The following is a 20478-nucleotide window of genomic DNA, read 5'->3' as shown; positions in this document are numbered from 1 at the left end:
AGTAATTTGTATCATTTTACTTTTGTCTATAAAAACAGTTAGCACAACTAAGTCTGATAGGGTTTAGTCATTTATTTCTTAATATATGGCTCTGGGCTTAGCTATACCACAGCCTCCGCTCTAGAAACAAACCGAGAGGCTCTGGGCCACTGTGTTTGTTATATATATGCTATATATGTCTAGAAGATTTCACATTGTCGACTTTAAAATGTTGATAAACCTATTTGGTTTATACACTGTTTAGTAGCACAATCTTTTGAAAAGCCAGGAGGCATTGTTAATAAACTCAAAATAGGAATTTTCAAACAAAGACTCCAGAATGACAATACCGAGCATGCAAAAACAATTAGCAACAAGCTTGATCAACAGGTGAAAACATTCACAATGACACCTGTTCTAGATTACCCTTCTTCCTGCAGCAGGATATAGATTACCCTTCTTCCTGCAGCAGGATATAGATTACCCTTCTTCCTGCAGCAGGATAGGATTTACATTTTTATTAAGAGCGCTCCTGAAAAGGCATTAAACTTTGTAAATTGAGATTCTTTTTTGGAACTCTAGTGCAGTACAAGTGTTTGGAAATATGAATGGATAATTTGACGTATTTTTAAAATTGTATTATTTATACCAGTTAGGGATGCACGATATATCGGTGAACATATTGGAATCGGCCGATATTAGGTAAAAATGCCAACATCGGCCCGATGTCTAGTTTAACGCCGACGTGCAAAACAGATGTCAAAGCTGACTTGCATACCTATATAACGTAGATACATGACGTAAAATGTAACACTACTCGTGTAACACAGCATTCCTAACGGCCCAATGTCTGCTGTGTGGATCGAGCAGTCAAGTCAAACAGTCATTTGAAAGAGTAAGAACATTTCAGCGCGACAACTCCAAGGCGAAATCCATTAACTCCAAGATAACGGAATTCATTGCCCTTGACAATCAACCGACAATTCTCTGTTGTGGGTGATGTTGGCTTTCGCCGACTGGTTGAGCACCAGTGCACACTACCAAGTGCGCTATTTTTCAGATGTTGCCCTACCGGAGTTACACAGTAATAGCGTCACTGCTATTAGCTTCACGACAGACATTTGGACGAGCGATATCAGCCCCATGAGCATGCAGAGTCTGACAGCACAGTGGGTCGTCGAGGATTTCGTACTGATGGGGGACCAGTACGGAGAAAAAAAATGTAGGAAATGTATGCATTCACTACTGTAAGTCACTCTGGATAAGAGCGTCTGCTAAATGACTAAAATGTAAATGTAAAATGTAGTATTGCGTGCTCATGAATGTGCTGGTTGTCATACTGCTGCTGCCATTTCAACGGCACATGAACCAACTAGCTAGCTCCATTCGAACAACTGACTGGAGAAATAAGTTCAACTGATCCTGCAGCAGACGTGATACCCTCTGTCATGGCATTGAAACACCTGCTCAACAAAACTGCCCACAGGCTGTGAACAAGCGATTCGGTGGCATTCTCTCTTTACTGCATCTCCACCATGCTCAATCCTATGTACAAGGACCGCTACTTCGATGCAGACAAGAAACACGGTTTACGCGAAATGTTACATACACAGCTGGACAAGATGGAAACGGACACAGTGATAGTGCACACCGAGGAAGAGAGGCCACAGACAGACAGAGCTTAAACTTCACTGCTTGACATGTGTGATGAAATCCTGGTTGCGAATGAAAGACTGAACAAATGAACAACATAACAGCACAACAAGTAAAATAAATAGGTTTCGATTATGTTTTACTGGTAATGGGGACATACGTCAATGTCAACAAAATAACGGTTTGGTCAGTGTGGCGTGTAACCTTCATTGAACTAGGCAAGTCAGTTAAGAACAAAATCTTATTTACAATGACGCCCTACCCCGGTGTAACAGTACAGCTTCCGTCCCTCTCTTTGCCCCTACCTGGGCTCGAACCAGGGACCCTCTGCACACATAGACAACAGTCACCCTTGAAGCATCGTTACACATCGTTCCACAAAAGCCAAGGCCTTTGCAGAGCAAGGGGAACAACTACTTCATGGTCTCAGCGCGAGTGACGTCACCGATTGAAACGCTGTTAGCACGCACCCTGCTGACTAGCCATTTCACACTGGTTACACTGGACCAATTGCGCACCACCCTATGGGACTCCCAATCACCGCAGAAAGTGATATTTTTAAAACCATATATATTTTGGGGGTTTTCACAAATGACTTATTGGATTTTCTTGTTGGCAAAATAAAAGTGGCCATTGATTAAAATGCTATATGATTTGAACGAGTTATCCATATTACAATGTCATGAAACGTGGCCTTTTATTTTGAAGGTTTCTTCATTACCATAGAACGTGACGTCATCGTGCGCGCTACTGGCAGTAGACTGGAGCTGAAGGATGCACCAAGCACAAACAAATCTAACTATAACAATAGTGCAGCAAACAACTAGCTCGTCTGAAAATGTACAGGACGATACATCAGTCTGATCAAATAGAACTAAACCACATCGTTAACTCACTAAAATGGCTCCACATTCAAATCTTAAGTTTTAAATGAGTAGCTTAGCTCGATAAGTTTGGTAGCTAGTCAGCAAGTTATCAACCAACGCAAACTGATCTGATAAGCGCTTTAGTGGGCTTTCCCGCACATGATAAATGTAGCAGCTAACGTTACCTAGCAATGAGAAAACGTGTTAGGTGCTCACTAAGCCACAGAACAATGAGAGGGTTAGTTATAAACATATTTGGCCAAGTACTCTGGTGTCCCAATAATGATCAGTACAGGAAAGGTCCAGATAGTCACTGATTAGCCACTGAATGGTTACCTCCCAGCATCATCCACCGAGAAAAGCCGCGGAAACTCGAGAAAGCTTAGTTAGTTACCGGACTTCAACAACAGCAGTAGTAGTATGCATTACCAAGCACATCATAGATCCCACATTCTCACTCTGGTAAAATACTTGAAATGTTGAGATTGTGACGAGACAACTACTTATCTAAACTGGCGTAAAGTTACAGCTAGCTAACGTAACTAGCCATTTAGCTAGGAACCCTGGCTATTGGCTAAGGCTAAATAAGTAGCGTCGACTAAACCATGACAGATACAGAATGACAATGTCCTGTTACTTCACATAGCTAGTGAAACGAATCAGAAAATGATCGGAATTAACCGACGCTCAATGACACAAGCTAGCTTCTGAGTAAATTCAAGTTAGCTCGATAAGTAACTGACATTCAGCTAAAGTTAGCTAGCTACCTGCCTGTGACATGCTACATTAGAGACACGTTTATTGAAAGATGATCACAGTCGCGTTCTCCTCTCATAAGCATAGTAATTGGTTAAATTACCTGCTGAATTTCTCGAATAGTTATCAAATTGGAAACTAGTCAGTTTGAATCATGTTAAAAACGCCGACTCCGTTGAATTTAAAGCTTGCGGGGAAACTCCGTTCCCCGAGTTCCAATCAGCGCGAAAAATACTCGCTTCCGATTGGTCGAGAGCAACTATACCGCTGCGTTTTTCTTCTTCTGTGGTATCATGGCGGTCCGCAAACTATCCTTTATGTTCATGCCGCCACCTACTGTGTTGGAATGTACGAGCAATCATGATCTGCCATGAAAATAAAATTCAAAACAAAATAAATCCCTAGTTTAATCCACAACCCCTCCCCAACCACATTCAACTTTATCTATATCATGCTGGAACACTCCAGCATTAGGATTGTTCAGCATGTCAACAACCATTTCAACCTTAACATCTATTACCCCCAATATCTCTTTTGCCCTCTCCACAATGCCCTTCTATCCTGGCATTTCTGCTTTCCACAACCTGAGTCATATTAATAACCTTACCATGTGGCTCAGTTGGTAGAGCATGGTGTTTGCAACGCCAGGGTTGTGGGTTCGATTCCCACGGGGGACCAGTACGGAGAAAAAAATGTATGAAATGTATGCATTCACTACTGTAAGTCGCTCTGGATAAGAGCGTCTGCTAAATGACTAAAATGTAATTAAAATGTAAAAGCTATGAAATCAACTTTATTCATTATCAAAGTGTCCTTTGATGCTGCACATTCATGAGCACCAGATTTCTGAACAGGCCTCCAAACAAGCATTTCGCTACACTTGCATTAACACCTGCTAACCATGTGTATGTGACAAATAAATGTGATTTGATTTGAAACCATTCCAAGACCATCAGAAGCACCAGCCCGACAGCAGGTCCACTTACTACCGGTACGTCCATGTGAGCTCCATCATTCCACACTGTAGTTCCACCAATCTGTGTTACAGCCTCTGCAGTCTGCATACAATACATCATGATTAATTCTATATCTCTGAGCCTCTCTAGCCTCTCTCTGCACCTGGCATCCAGCAAATTCTGTACTATGTTCCGTCCCACAATTACAACACTTAACCTTCACGTTGCTCCAAACATTCACCGTAATCATGTTCCCCTCCACACTTGGCACATCTTTTCTTCCCACTGAGCAGCTACATGTCCCATTCTTTGGCATTGAAAACATTGCAGTGCATATGGGATAAATTCTCTAACATTAAAACTAAGAAATCCTATCTGTACTGTCCCAGGCATAAGCTTCTCAAACATCAGTAGCACTGATATACTTTCACTTCTTTGACCTTCTTTCATACTGATCAACCTTTAGGCCTCAATCACTTTTCCTCCCTTCACATTTTCTTTAATATTATCGATGGACATAGATATTGGGATACCAGTGATGACTCCCCTCGATCTAGCATAACCACCAGGGATATGGCTTTTAATCGTCTTCCCATTAGGCTTTTCCATTTTCAGAATCTCCTCTTGCTGAGCCTGGCTACCACACCATATTAACAATCTACCATTTCCAATTAACTGAGCTAATTTGACTTCACCTAGCTCTTTCTCTATGGCATTAGTTCATCAGATAGGGTGTAAATGAGGCCCTGCGGTCTCATCAAACACCATCACCACTTTCCACTCCAATACACCACTACTCCTGTTTCCTACCTTGGCCCTCGTTATGCTTTCTTTACTAGACGCTCCACTTCTTTCTGTATCATGATCTCTCTTCTTCCTTTGTCTTTCCACTACCTTGACCCTCATCCTCCCGCTACATACCATTAGAACTGACACCCATATTGTTTACATTCCAGCACAGCTGTTGCTTCACCAACATTTTCTCAATTTCCTCCATTTTGTCCTCTCTACTCGCCACCATTTCCGACTCAGTCCTCCCACCTCTGTTCATCTCTCTCGCCGATCCTAACTTCAGCCTTTACAACAGTGGTAATGACCAGTCGTTAATACTAGGGGTGTGCCGACCTGGCCATACTCGTATTCGGAATCATATCGGTAAATTGACAGTTGATAGTCGGATCGGATGATACTTGTGATCGGGAAAAATATCTATATCCCTGCACCTTGGTAGAGAAAACTGGTTGAAGATTAGGAGCAACAAGGGTGTGTGTTTCTGTGTCCTCAACTTTCAAGGGGCAGACAAGTTGGCTGTCACTCAGTCAGAATGCGCATCGGTGCATGTATTTTCACTACCCTCGCCCTCTTGTTAGAGATTATGCACATTGATAACTTGCGAAACTAGCAAACGTCCTCGCCATTTGATTTATCATAGTAGCAGGCTAACAGGAGGCAGAAGCAATCTAAATGATCAGACCGAAACATGCGAGGAGAAGTGATCAAGTGAAATTATGAAGCGAAGCGCGTGGATGGAGAAATACAGCTTTGCTCTATCCAATCAGAGCAGCAGGACCAACATCCAGCCCACCCTTCCCTCTTCAGCTGTTAGCTGAAGAGGTCCATCAGACAATTTTTCTTGGGATACTATACCTATTTTGCCAATTGGCCTGGACCCTTTTACTACACAGACCCCTGCTGATCCATCACGGCTGGTCTGCCGACGTAACCGCACGAAGGGGCTACAACTGACTTCTTCCGTCGCGACGTCCCTCTAAGGCCCTTCTGCTAGCCTGCTAGCCTCGGCCCGCTAGCTGTCTGAATTACTGTGTCTCCAGCTCGCCCAGCTACTCACTAGACCCAATGATCACTCGGCTACGCATGCCTCTCCCTAATGTCAATATTCCTTGTCCATTGCTGTTTTGGTTTGTAATTATTGCCTTATTTCATTGTAGAGCCTCTAGCCCTGCTCAATACACCTTAGCTAACTCTTTAGTTCCACCTCCCACACATGCGGTGACCTCACCTGGTTTAAATGATGTTTCTAGAGACATTATCTCTCTCATCGCCACTCAATGCATAAGTTTACCTACACTGTATTCACATCCTACCATACCTTTGTCTGCACATTGTTGGGTTCGACATTTTGAACATTGAGATATTAAATAAATGAGAGAGAAGAAGCATAAAATCAAAGGAGAAGTTAACCTCTCTGGGCTAGGGGGCAGTATTCTGAACTTCGGCTGTCTGACGTGCCCAAAGTAAACTGACTGTTACTCAGGCCCAGAAGCTAGGATGTGCATAGAATTGGTAGAATTGGATAGAAAACACTCTGCAGTTTCTAAAACTGTTAAAATAATGTCAGTGAGTATAACAGAACTGATATGGCAGGCAAAAACCAGAGAAAAATCCATCCGGAATTTTCTTTTTTTGAGCTCCCTGACCATTCCTATGTTGGCCTATTGAATTTCCACCCAAAAAGCGCCCAGATTGCAGTACCTATGGCTTCCACTTGATGTAACCAGTCTTTAGAAAAGGTTTCACGTTTGTTTTTTGAAAAATGAACAAGTAGTTGTAGTTTTTCCAAGGTGTCCCTCATTAGGACTCTAGTCTTGTGGAGCGTGAATGAGGGCGTGCACTTCGTTATTTATCTCCGGTATTGAACATACTACATTCTGTCTTAAATTGTATTGTTTATTTACATATTAGGGTACCTGAGGATTAATTAGAAACATTGTTTGACTTGTTTGGACCAAGTTTACCGGTAACTTTTGGGATTCATTTGTCTGCATGTTGAACGAGTTGAACAGGTGGATTATTGAATCAAACGCACCAACTAAACATACTTTTTTGGGATATAAAGAAGGACTTTATCGAACAAAACAACCATTTGTTGTGTAGCTGGGACCCTTGGGATGGCAAACAGGGGAAGATCTTCAAAGGTAAGTGATTTATTTTATCGCTATTTCAGATTTTTTGTGACCCCTCTGCTGGTTTGGGGGAAAAGATTATGATAGGAGTATGCGGGGCGCTGTCCTCAGACAATCAAATGCTATGCTTTCGTCGTAAAGCCTATTGTAAATCGGACAAAGCGGTTCGAGTACCAAGATTCTAAGCTAAAGAATGATGTAAGACACTTGTATTTTCATGAATGTTTAATATTACGATTTTTGTATTTTGAATTTCGCGCTCTGCAATTTCACCGGACGTTGTCGTAGTGGAACGCTAGCGGGACACCTAGCCCATGATTTGTGAATGACTACCTCATCTCTGTACCCCACACATACAATTATCTGTAAGGTCCCCTCAGTCAAGCAGTGAATTTCAAAAACAGAATCAAACACAAAGAACAGGGAGGTTTTTCAATGCCTCGCAAAGTGCACCTATTTGTAGACAGTAAAAAGCAGACATTGAATATCCCTTTGAGCATGGTGAAGTTGTTAATTACAATTTAGATGGGGTATCAATACACCCAGTCACTACAAAGATACAGGCATCCTTCCTAACTCAGTTGACAGAGAGGAAACCACTCAGGGATTTCACCATGAGGCAAATGGTGACTTTAATAAATGGAACACTAGTCACTTTAATAATGTTTACATATCATGCATTACTCCTCTCATATGTATATACTGTATTCTATACTATTGCATCTTAGCCTATGCCGCTCCAACATTGTTCATCCATATATTTATATATTCTTATTCCATTCCTTACTTAGATTTGTGTTTATTAGGTATTTGTTGTGGAATTGTTAGATATTACTGCATTGTTGGTGTCACAACGGTCGTATTGAGGAGACCAAAAACGCAGTGGGTATAGTGATCATCTTCTTTTATTTAATTACTAAATAAAGTGAACACTTAAACGAAAACAATGAACGACAACCAACAGTTCTGTAAGGTAACCCAACTATACAGAAAGCAACCACCCACAAAACACAAGTGAAACGAACACAACTAAATATGGCCTCCAATTAGAGACAACAACAACAACCAGCTTCCTCTAATTGGAGGTCATTGCCACAAACCAACATAGATCTAGAAAACTAGAATAAACATAGAAATAAAAACATAGAACAAAACCCCCAAAACATCAAAACACCCAATACAAACACCCCCTGCCACGCCCTGACCAACTACAATGACAAATAACCCCTTTTACTGGTCAGGACGTGACAGTCTGAACTAGAAAAACAAGCATTTCGCTACACTCGCAATAACATCTGCTCACCATGTGTATGTGACCAATACAATTTAATAGGAAAAAACTGAGGATGGATCAACAACATTGTAGTTACTCCACAATACTAACCTAATTGATAGAGTGAAAAGGAAGCCTGTACAAAAAACATCCATCCTGTTTGCAACAAGGCACTAAAGTTAAACAGTAAAACATTTGGCAAAGAAATGAACTTTGTCCTGAATGTCAGGCAGAGCAGAACGGGTGAACCCAGGAGCAGACTCAGACGGGGAGGAAGTAACCAAGGTATTTATTGGAACATGGGGGAAGATGGAGTGCAGGCCAGAGGAAGCTCGGACGGGTTGCTGGAGACCAGGAGCGGAGGCTGAGGCTGGAGCGATGGGGGTTGAGACAGGGTAAGCAGGTCCGGAAGGGAATCCAAGGGAGTAGTGGAGTGGGGAATCCAGGATAGAGCAGCAGGGTGAGACGTGGGACAGGGACCAGAGTCAGAGCAGGCAGAACTGTAGCAGAGAACAAATCAGCGTCAGGCAGGGAATTAGGCAGAGCAGGGTAACAGGCAGAGCAGGGTAACAGGATCTGAGTAGTAACAAATAGCTAGAAGCGTGAACTGACTGAGCAGCGATTACGATCTGGCAGTGTGGAAGTGGCAGGACTGAGTATTTGTGGAGGTCTTGATTATGGAACGGGTTGCAGCTGGTGGGGATCTGCTCTGACTCCAGCACCCCTGTCTCTGCCCACACACACACACACACAACACACACACACACACACACAGGGAAAGACCACTGGGGGAGGCGGCAGGTCAAAGAGACACAGGATGACCAGTAGAGGGCGTAGCAGGAGCAGATGTGACACTGAATACAAAGCATTATGTTTGGGGAAAATCCAAAACAACACATCACTGAGTACCACTCTTCATATTTTCAAGCATGGTGGTGGCTGCATCATGTTATGGGTATGCTTGTCATCGACAAGGACTAGGGAGTTTTTTTAAATAAAAATAAATGGAATTGAACTAAGCACAGGCAAAACCCCAGAGGAAAACCTGGTTCAGTCTGCTTCCAACAGCCACTGGGAGACAAATTCAATAACCTAAGCCACAAGGCCAAATATACACTGGAGTTGCTTACCAAGATGACATGTTTCTGAGAGGCCTAGTTACAGTTTTGACATAAATCGTCTTGAAAATATATGGCTACACTATTGGCTGCCTAGCAATGATCAACACCCAACTAGACAGAGCTTGAAATGTTTTAAAAAGAAACATTTGCAAATATTGTACAATCCAGGTGTGCAAAGTGCTTTGAGACTTAGCCAGAAAGACTCACACCTGTAATCGCTGCCAAAGGTGATTCTAAGATGTATTGACTCAGTGGTGACAGATACTTCTGTTTCATTTTCAATAAATTAGCAACCATGTCTAAAAATATGTTTTCCCTTTGTCATCGTGGGGTTTGTGTGTAGATGGGTGAGACAAAACATTCATTTCATAAATCTTCATTTGAATTCAGGCTCTAAATATAACTGATTTTCGAGAAATAGTTTTTCCCTCTCCGTGTATTGAACAAAGTGAGGAAGTGCCAGTCCTCCAGGAACACTACATACTATAAGGAGAATGATAAATAACCTGTAGGATTTTAGAAAAAAAATTATGTTTGAGTTTGAAATACTAAATGTTCAATGAATGTGTGTATATCAATCAATCAATTAAATTGATTTATAAAGCTCTTTTAACATCAGCTGATGTCACAAAGTGCTGTACAGAAACCCAGCCTAAAACCCCAAACAGCAAGCCGTGCAGGTGTAGAAGCACGGTGGCTAGGAAAAATAGATAATATACGTTTCATGCATATACATTCGAACAAAGAACACCATCACAAATAGTGATTCACCATTTATATCTAAATATAGTATAACCTACCAATCAATGTATATTTTATTATTTATTAAAGGGATATTTTGGTATGTCCTGATTTTATATTTGAGATTCTTCAAAGTAGCCACCCTTTGCCTTGATGACAGCTTTCCACACTCTTGGCAATCTCGATTCTACAGCCATCAACATACTGTTGTCCTGCACATCGAATGTGCTTCATTGTGTCTATCGTCAGACTAAACAACAAATCAACTGGGGCCATTGGCTGGCATTTTTTCTTTAAAAAAAAACAATGCAAGAGAGACCAAATCAAATCAAACTTTATTTGTCACACGTGCCGAATACAACATGTGTAGACCTTACCGTGAAATGCTTACTTACAAGCCCTTAACCAACAGTGCAGTTCAGTCTTCCTGTCTTCGCTGGACAGCTGTTACACTGGTGCTGTGGCGTGGATAGCTGGTTACTTTGGAGAAGGAGGAGGTCAAAGTGGGGTGAGTGTAACCGGTGTGAAATAGCTGGCTAGTTAGCGTTGCACGCTAGTGGCATTTCAATCGGTGACGCCACTCACTCTGAGACCTTGAAGTAATTGTTTCCCTTGCTCTGCAAGGGCCGATGTTTTTGTGGGGCCTGCCTTCATGTACCTATCTACATTATTATTATCTATCCTGATGCCTTGTCACTTTACCCTGCATTCATGTACATATCTACCTCAAATACCTTATTATTGTCTATCCTGATGTCTAGTCACTTTACCCTGCCTTCATGTACATATCTACCTCAAATAGGTGAAGGTAGGAAACATCCCCTTCACTGTGCTGATCCTCAACAATGGGGACCCACAAGGGCGCGTGTTCACCCATGACTGTGTGGCCAAGCACGACAACACAACAGTAATAGGCCTGATAACCAACGATGACGAGACAGCCTACAGGGAGGAGGTGAGGGCTCTGGGATTGTGGTGCCTGGAAAACAACCTCTCACTCAATGTCAACAAAACAAAGGAGATAATCATGGACTTCAGGAAACAGCAGAGGGTGCACCCCCCTATCTACATTGACAGGACCGCAGTGGAGAAGGTGGAAAGCTTCTTCGCCCTAATTTCGTCCACCTTGTTAACTAGAGATTGGACATTGGCGAGTAATATTCTCAGAAGCGGTGGATGGTGTGCTTGCCTTCTGAGTCTGACCAGTAGGCCGCTCCGTCTGCCTCTCCTGCGGCGACCGTGTTGTTTTGGGTCGGGCTTCTGGGATTAGATCCAGTGTCCAGGGTGGAGGTCCGAACAAAGGATCCGCTTCAGGAAAGTCGTATTCCTGGTTGTAATGTTGGTAAGTTGACGTCGCTTTTATATCCAGTAGTTCTTCCTTGCTGTATGTAATAACACTTCAGATTTTCTGGGCTAACAATGTAAAAAATAATACATAAAAAAACAAATTACTGCATAGTTTTCTAAGGACCTGAAGCGAGGCGACCATCTCTGTCGGCGCCATCATCTAGATATTACTGCACTGTTGGAGTTAGAAGCACAAGCATTTCGCTACAGCCGCAATAACATCTGCTAATCACATGTATGTGACCAATAAAATTTGATTTGATTACCTTATTATTATCTATCCTGATGCCTAGTCACTTTACCCTGTTTTCATGTACATATCTAATTCTGTAACGTATACACAGAGATTCAGGAAAAATGAAGGTAAACAAAACAGGAGTTGCGTCCTGAGCGTAAACACAACAAATACTGCCTGAAGACTAAAGCTACTAAGGGATAAACAAATGGAGAGTAATCATAGGTTGAATGGCGCCGGAGGGGATGGCTGCCGTTTTACGTGCTCCTAACCAACTGTGCTATTTTGTTCATTTTTCCGTGTAGTTTGTAACTTATTTTCAACGTAATGTTGCCGCTACCATCACTTATGACCGACAAGAACTTCTGGACATCAGAACAGCGATTACTTACATCAAACTGGACAAAGATTTTTTTCTTTAATGAGTCCGACGCGAAGGATATACTGCTTTCTTGGGAACGGGCCCAAATCCCCAGTATTTGCGTGAAGAAAAGACAGAGTGTCACGATATTCTCCTTCATCTGAAGATATCTCGAAGTCAGAGTCAGACCAAAATGCAAGCGGGATGTGGATACTCATCTTTTAATGTAAAGAATAAAGAATACACAAAAAAACAATAACCACGAACGACTTCAGACAGGCCAACAGGCTATACATACAAAAAAGACTAGCAGTGTTAGCACAACCACCCACAAACCCAAGTGACAAACATACTCCTAATTATATGACTCCCAATCAGGAACAACGATCACCAGCTGTCCCTGATCGGGAGCCACACAGACCCACATAGAAATACAACACCCAGAACACACATACACAGACATACTCTGCCATGTCGTGACCAAAACTACACAACAACACCCTCTGCTGGTCAAGACGTGACACGGAGACAAAGGGGGCAGAAGTCGGGCTGCCCTCTGAGAATTCGTAGGCGAGTGAGTTAACCTCCTCTACCATCAGTCCTATTAGCCAATGTGCAATCATTGGACAACAAAATGGATGAGCTCCGATCAAGGATATCCTACCAACGGGACATTAAAGACTGTATTATATTATCTTTCACCGAGTCGTGGCTGAATGACGACATGTATAACATACAGCTTGCTGGGTTTACGGTCCATCGGCAAGATAGAACAGCTGCCTCCGGTAAGATGGCTTCGAACTGTGTCTATTTGTAAATAACAGCTGGTGAACGAAATCTAATATTAAGGAAGTCTTGAGGTTTTGCTTGCCTGAGGTAGAGTATCTCCTGATAAGCTGTAGACCACACTATTTACCAAGAGAGTTGTAATCTATATTTTTCGTAGCTGTATATTTACCACCACAAACCGATGCTGGCAATAATATGGCACTCAATGAGCTGTATAGGGCCATAAGCAAACAGGAATATGCTCATCCAGAAGCGGCGCTTCTATGAGGCATCCCCCAATTTTTATGCTGCTCCTACTCTCTGTTTATCATACATGCATAGTCACTTTACCTTTACCTACATGTACATATTATATATTGTTGCTCTTTAATTATTTGCTATATTTCTATATATTTTTTCTTAAAACTGCATTGTTGGTTAAGGGCTTGTAAATAAGCACTTCACTGTAAGGTCTACACCTGTTGTATTCTGCGCATGTGACAAATAACTTTTGATTTGATTTGAAAATGAAGTCCAGGTGTGCGTAACGATGGGGACCAGGTGTGCGTAATGATGGGGACCAGGTGTGCGTAACGATGGGGACCAGGTGTGCTTAATGATGGTTGCCAGGTGTGCGTAGTCTGGGTTGCCAGGATCGGTGGCTAGTAGACCATTGATGTCGAAGTGCCGGAGTTCGAGAGCGGGAGTAGGTGTGACAGTACCCCTCTCCTAAAGCGTGACTCCAGCCGCAGGTGGATGCCGGTCAGGGGGACAGCCCCGAGAGCGGGAGTAGGTGTGACAGTACCCCCCTCCTAAAGCGTGACTCCAGCCGCAGGTGGATGCCGGTCAGGGGGACAGCCCCGAGAGCGGGAGTAGGTGTGACAGTACCTCCTAAAGCGTGACTCCAGCCGCAGGTGGATGCCGGTCAGGGGGACAGCCCCGAGAGCGGGAGTAGGTGTGACAGAACCCCCTCCTAAAGCGTGACTCCAGCCGCAGGTGGATGCCGGTCAGGGGGACAGCCCCGAGAGCGGGAGTAGGTGTGACAGTACCCCCCTCCTAAAGCGTGACTCCAGCCGCAGGTGGATGACGGTCAGGGAGACAGCCCCGAGAGCGGGAGTAGGTGTGACAGTACCCCCCTCCTAAAGCGTGACTCCAGCCGCAGGTGGATGACGGTCAGGGGGACGGCCCCGAGAGCGGGAGTAGATGTGACAGTACCCCCCTCCTAAAGTATGACTCCAGCCGCAAGAGGATGCCGGCCAGGGGGACAGCCCAGAGGGCGAGGAGTGGGCGGCGGAGGTGGAAATACTGTAGGATGTTAGGATCCAGGATGTCGTCCACTAGTCCATCAGGTACTGGTTGCCAACCCCCACGGCGCCGTGAGTCCAGGAGGAACCTGTATAGGCAGGGATCCCATCAATGTCCAGGGAGGTGGAGGGGTGTCGTGGGGGACGGCACCAGCCAGGGGACCAGGAAACACTGGCCTGAGGAGGGAAACATGAAAGAGGGTGATTGTGGAGGGCAGGTCATCTGATGCAGCACTCCATCACTCTCCTTCTTTGTCAAATAGTCCTTACACAGCCTGGAGGTGTGTTTTGGGTCATTGTCCTGTTGAAAAACAAATGATTGTCCCACTAAGGGCAAACCAGATGGGATGGCGTATCACTGCAGAATGCTGTGGTAGACATGCTGGTTAAGTGTGCCTTGAATTCTAAATAAATCACTGACAGTGTCACCAGCAAAGCACCCCCACACCATTACACCTCCTCCTCCAAGCTTCACGGTGGGAACCACACATGCGGAGATCATCCTTTCACCTACTCTGTGTATCATAAAGACACAGCGGTTGTAACCAAAAATCTCCAATTTGGACTCATCAGACCAAAGGACAGATTTCCACCAGTCTAATGTCCCTTGCTCGTGTTTCTTGGCCCAAGCAATTCTCTTATTATTATTGGTGTCCTTTAGTAGTGGTTTCTTTGCAGTAATTCGACCATGAAGGCCTAATTCATGAAGTCTCCTCTGAACAGTTTATGTTGAGATGTGTCTGTTACCTGAACTCAGTGAAGCATTTATTTGGGCTGCAATCTGAGGTGGCGTTAAGTCTAATGAACTTATGCTCTGCAGCAGAGGTAACTCTGGGTTTTCCTTTCCTGTGGCGGTCCTCATGAGAGCCAGTTTCATCATAGAGCTTGATGGTTTTTGCGACTGCACTTGAAGAAAGTTCTTAAAATGTTCTGTATTGACTGATCTTCATGTCTTAAAGTAATGATGCTGTCATTTCGCTTTGCTTATTTGAGCTGTTCTAGCCATAATATGGACTTGGTCTTTTACCAAATAGGGCTATCTTCTGTACACCACCCCTACCTTGTCACAACACAACTGATTGGCTGAAACGCATTAAGAAGGAAAGAAATTCCACAAATTCCACAAATTAACTTTTAACAAGGCACACCTGCTATTTGAAATGCGTTCCAGGGGACTACCTCATGAAGCTGGTTGAGAGAATACCCAGAGTGTGCTAAGCTGTCATCAAGGCAAAGGGTGGCTACTTTGAAGAATCTCAAATATAAAATATATTTTGATTTGTTTAACACTTTTCTGGTTACTACATGATTCCATATGTGTTATTTCATAGTTTTGATGTCTTGATGATGATGTGGAAGATGGCAGACGGAAGGGAGGATGGTGCGGCAGGTGCCGCTTCTCCTCCAGATGCTGTTATTTTATCTAAAACATCAGATGTACGCCGACCCCAGCTAAGTAACTCATGCAAAGATTTAAAGTGCGTTTATGTGTTTTATCTCCAGTACATTGCCATGATTGTCAGTTATGTAGCCGCTCTACTGATGATCTCAGTGCGTCCTTGCTGGGATGACGCAATCAATCTACTGCCGGAGAATATCAACACCAAACACATTGGTTGTCACGACTTCCGCCGAAGTCGGCTCCTCTCCTTGTTCGGGCGGCGTTCGGCGGTCGACGTCACCGCTCTTCTAGCCATCGCCACTCCATTTTTCATTGTTCCATGTGTATTGTCTTGTTTCCCTGCACACCTGGTTTACATTCCCTAATCACACTACATATATATTCCCTCTGTTCCCCACCATGTCTTTGTGTGCCAGGCTGGTTTTTCCCCGGGTACCGTGTTTAACCCGAAGTATGTTTAATTGTTAAACATTTGCATCATTGTGACTGTTGTCGCGCTTTTCACTTTTGCCATTGGCTGGAGGTTGTTTGACACAGTTGCGTCCGTCTGTTGTTGCTTCTGCCAAATAAAGTGTGTGCCTGATCACAACTCTCTGCTCTCCTGCACCTGACTTCTACACCAGTAGCGCACAACCTGACATTGGTTCACTGTTCCACGGGAGCGGACAGTACACAGCATACCATAATGTTCTGAATAATGGCCAAGTCTACCTCGCTCCCTATTCCACTGACCCGCTTAGGCGTAACAAACACAAGTCCAACTTTTATCAGAAACTGTTAAACTACCTGTTCACTACTCTCCTGCTCTCCGGGGATGTGCAACTCAATCCTGGGCCTAACATCACTGAGCCATCCTCGACCCTGGGCCCAACATCACCGAGCCAGCCTCAAACCTGGGCCTAACATACATGAAGGGCACATTTCGGCATTTGCTGTATGATTGATGAGAAACTCCATATTGCAAATGTACGGTCCCTTACTAGACGTCCGCGAACGTTTGTAAAATTCTCGGACGGTGGCGGGCCGTGCACCGGGGCCAGATCTTCCCGGAAGTCATCGAACGAAGTCTCTCGGACATTCGGTTTCCGTTTTATAACATTTTCAAATTTTGGTCATTTTTTACCTGTCCCGGAAAATACCAGCAGAGGGCGAATGGATCATATTGCAAATGTACAAAACATCACGATTCACGACATGGCCTTTTCTCCTAAACGGAAAAGACTTCGAAGACAAAACTTGGTGAGCATCGGTTTGGCATAATGGGCAGTTGGCCCCGAACAAGATAGAGTCGAGGACTCAATGCTTTTTGAGTTAAGGCCATTTTTCTGGGATTAAAGGTCAAAAATGAAAATAGAGCGCTAATTTGACCGCTTCACGTCAGAGTACATGAGCCTACAGTGTCAGGAAAAAAAGAACCAGACATTTATCTATCGTCATTTAATAAGAGAAATTGTACAATGTACAATTGGTGATGTTCAAAAAAAATTGTTTTTTCCCCCCAAAAAGTTACAGATCCAGTTGCAGCGTGTTCAGATGAATCCGTTAAGGCGGGTTTCGGAGCTCTGCGAGATTTCTGTGATTTTCTGAAATAACACAAACTCATTCAACCCTCTGTAAATAAGTCAGTTCTTAATGTAAAGACTTAAAACTCAATATTCTATAAGAGCCTAACCCAAGGAGGATATGTGTTCACTTTCAGCTTCCTGTGTCAACCAGAAGTGCCTTAAATTGGGGTCACAGTAGCTGTTTTGAAGGGTTAAAAAAGTCACATCTTTCCAAAACTTCATATGTGTGACTAGGCAACTCTCATGAACTGTAAATCAGTCATTTATCCCATCAGATGTCAAAGAAAAGCTCTCTCTCTCTCACACACACACACACACACACACACACACACACACACACACACACACACACACACACACACACACACACACACACACACACACACACACACACACACACACACACTATGTTGCTCTGTCTGCATTCTACGTCTTGCTTGTCCTATGTTGCTCTGCATGTGCTCACTGATTGTCTGTATTGTTATTGTATTTGTTTTTAATAACCTGCCCAGGGACTGCGGTTGAAAATTAGCTGGCTGGCAAAAACCATCACTTTTACTGAAATGTTGATTCATGTGCACTGTCCCTGTAAAAATAAAAAATAAACTCAAACTCACAATTATTGTACAATGTAGAAAATAGTAAAAATAAAGAAAAACCCTTGAATGAGTAGGTGGTCTAAAACTTTGACCGATACTGTATATTCTCATTGTTGTTGTTTTATTGTATTACTATTTGCTTTTTTGCAAATGTTTCTTACTTTTTGACTCAGAATTGTTGGGAAAGGGTTGGTAGGTAAACGTTTCATGGTAAAGTCTACACCTGCTGTATTCGGCGCATGTGACAATAACATTTGATTTGATTTTACTCTTATTTTGAAAAAAATGTATCTGCAATCATGATGCTGTCATTATATCCTGCTGCCAGGAGAACGGTAATCTACTCAAATCGGTCTCCAGGAAGACATAAACTGACTGGAAAATGGCGGAAGTGGATGTTCTGTTTGAATCAGATTGCGTGTGGAGTGGACATGAGAGTGAGAGGAATTGGATTACAGTGGAGAATGCAGAAGGGAATAAGAGAACTAAAGTGGTAGTGGAAACTTGGAAACTAGTCAATCCAAACCTAGTTCTTAGTCTTTTCTTTGGTTGGAATAAGGGCTTTGAATCGATGTTGTTACCAGAGAGATCTGTTTTCAATTCTCTTTCTCTATTAAAATTGTGGATGCGTTGGGTGAGGTGGCGTCAATAAGAATAATGAGAAGTGGGCTTATTTTTTGTATTTTTTTGTTGTTGTGTTTCTATGGAACAGAAGGAGCCTGCTTTGTCCCTCAAGATGTCGGATTGGAATGTGTCGATCTTCGAAGCAGGGCGCCTATCAAGGGTTTTTTATCTCTGGGGTGGCGCTAGAAGTAAATGCAAAGGATTTATGGGAAGAATTTGATCAAGTGGTTGGTGCACAATGACTGACCCGCATGGTGGATGGAGTGCGGAAGCACACTCCATCCGTTCTATAGTTTTTTTGATGAGTCTCACGTGTATTTCGGTTACATGAGAGTCCCTGTGAGAGCCTTCGTGCCCTAACCCATACAGTGTGATAAATGTACATTGTTTTGTCATGGGTCAAGTGTATGTAGACGGGAGGAGCATGATATGCCAGCTGAGCCTAAATGCTGTAATTGTGGTGGTGAACGTGCACCTATAATTTCTGCAGTGTTCTGTTTGGGTGAATGAGTGCCGTCCAGAATGTCTCCTATCTGGAGGCGTTGAGAAGAAAGGAGTGAAGTTGATGAAGTAATGGTGGTAGGAGCAGAGACACCAGATGATGTTCCTTGTCAACAGAGAGATCCTGACATGTTGCACGTTAAGAAGGTGGACTTTTTTAGCGGTTATTACTTTGGTTATCAACTGCACAGCGCAAACGGAGAGGAAATCTGAGAAAACAGGCACCAGGAGTGCAGCTGAGCGGTTTTTGGGACTCAGGGACTTCTCTGCAGAGCCATTACAAGGAATCCTATCGATGAATCCTCACAGGCACCTGTGTAGAGATGGGATTTGAATATGACTGAAGGAGTGGGATGGTTGTTTTAATGGTTTTTGTATTATCTCGGATACCCCCTTCCCACAATGGAGTATATTATGTTATGTACCCGGTACAGTAGGTGGCGGCGAATCACCACTAGGCGTCGACTGCCATTCAACTTTAAAGAAGAAGAAGAAGAAGAAGAAGAAGAAGAAGAAAGACGAAGACGGAAACCGATATAATCCGCAGTTCATCCACCCACGGAGAAAGCAAGGACATGGGAGTAGTTCAGCTAGTGACTTATTAAAGTAGCTAGCAGCGCATCGGCGTTGTTTTTCCATTAGTTTTAACCAGTTGGCTAACCAGCTAAACTCCGTGAACGTTCATCAGAACCGGGAGCATGGCGTTAATGCTGTTGACGCGGTCTCGCACCCCGTTAATGAAAACATCTCGGTCCTTAAAGAGCGAGTTCCGCAAAGGTGAGAATGATTGTCCATGTCTACTGAATGATTGTCCATGTCTACTGAAGATCTGTGTATAAGTCTGTTGTAACATGTTTTGCTTTGTATTAGCTGGTTTTGACATTGTAGGTAGACTACCAGTGTTGTTTAACTGTGAACACAATGATAAATGTTCATAACTGAAGTGTTTTATGACCGTGGAGAGGTTAACTAGTTGTTTCACGGAGATAATGGTAACGTTATACGGGCTATTTCTGTTAATAAGTTACTACAGTTAGCAACTAGCTCTGCCGGTAACGGTGTATACCGGTTCCAGAAGCGTGTGTTGTGACATGGTCCGTTCAGGCCTTTGTTGATCCATTACGGGGCCGCGGACAGAGACAACTTCTAGACTGATTCCTGCTCCTCTATTAGCTACGACCTTAACTAAGCGGGTCATCTTGGGCTTTTAACCTTTAGTGTTTCTGTTCCAGACGTTGTGATTACATTGTCAGGTCATCTAAGGCCAAGACTAGGGTCTGGGGGGGGGGGGGGGAGAGAACGGTCCGTGAGGCCTGGAGGACAGAGCTACAACTAACGTTAGTTGTCGGTTCTGTCGCCAGGCTCCCCGGTTGGTGTACATGCGACTGTCATTATTGGAATAAAGCTCTCTAGTTTAGCGCATCCACTTCCTATACAAACCATCGGGTTTCAGATCCTCGACAGCTTTTAGTCAATTTCCATTCAAATGTATTTTGTCATGCT

At 43.4% G+C, this 20478-nt stretch overlaps 2 protein-coding genes across 7 annotated transcripts in view; one reads left to right on the top strand and one right to left on the bottom strand.

The window, feature by feature from the left end:
* Positions 1 to 3505, bottom strand: part of nsd2 (nuclear receptor binding SET domain protein 2) — a 66566-nt gene extending 63061 nt beyond the window's left edge. For 2 of the 3 annotated variants that reach the window (XM_045723823.2, XM_045723822.2), the window contains exon 1: positions 3358 to 3505. The gene's annotated coding sequence lies outside the window, so the exon portion shown is untranslated. Of the gene's footprint in view, positions 1 to 2353; positions 2400 to 3357 lie in introns of all 3 variants that reach the window. The other variant, XM_082955833.1, reaches the window with a different exon arrangement.
* Positions 3506 to 18625: 15120 nt separating this feature from the next.
* Positions 18626 to 20478, top strand: part of letm1 (leucine zipper-EF-hand containing transmembrane protein 1) — a 54861-nt gene continuing 53008 nt past the window's right edge. For 2 of the 4 annotated variants that reach the window (XR_014378779.1, XM_045723819.2), the window contains exon 1: positions 18634 to 19752. Coding sequence is in view for 3 of the 4 variants with exons in the window: in XM_045723819.2 (XP_045579775.1) it covers positions 19674 to 19752 (79 nt within the window). In the remaining variant the exon portion in view is untranslated. Of the gene's footprint in view, positions 19753 to 20478 lie in introns of all 4 variants that reach the window. The other 2 variants (XM_045723820.2, XM_045723821.2) reach the window with 2 other exon arrangements.

This window comes from Salmo salar, chromosome 09 (genome assembly GCF_965601325.2).
Source record: "Salmo salar chromosome 09, fSalSal1, whole genome shotgun sequence".
Lineage (NCBI taxonomy): Eukaryota > Metazoa > Chordata > Actinopteri > Salmoniformes > Salmonidae > Salmo > Salmo salar.
The sequence above is the reverse complement of the archived record's forward strand: the minus strand, read 5'-3'. Positions and strand labels throughout refer to the sequence as shown.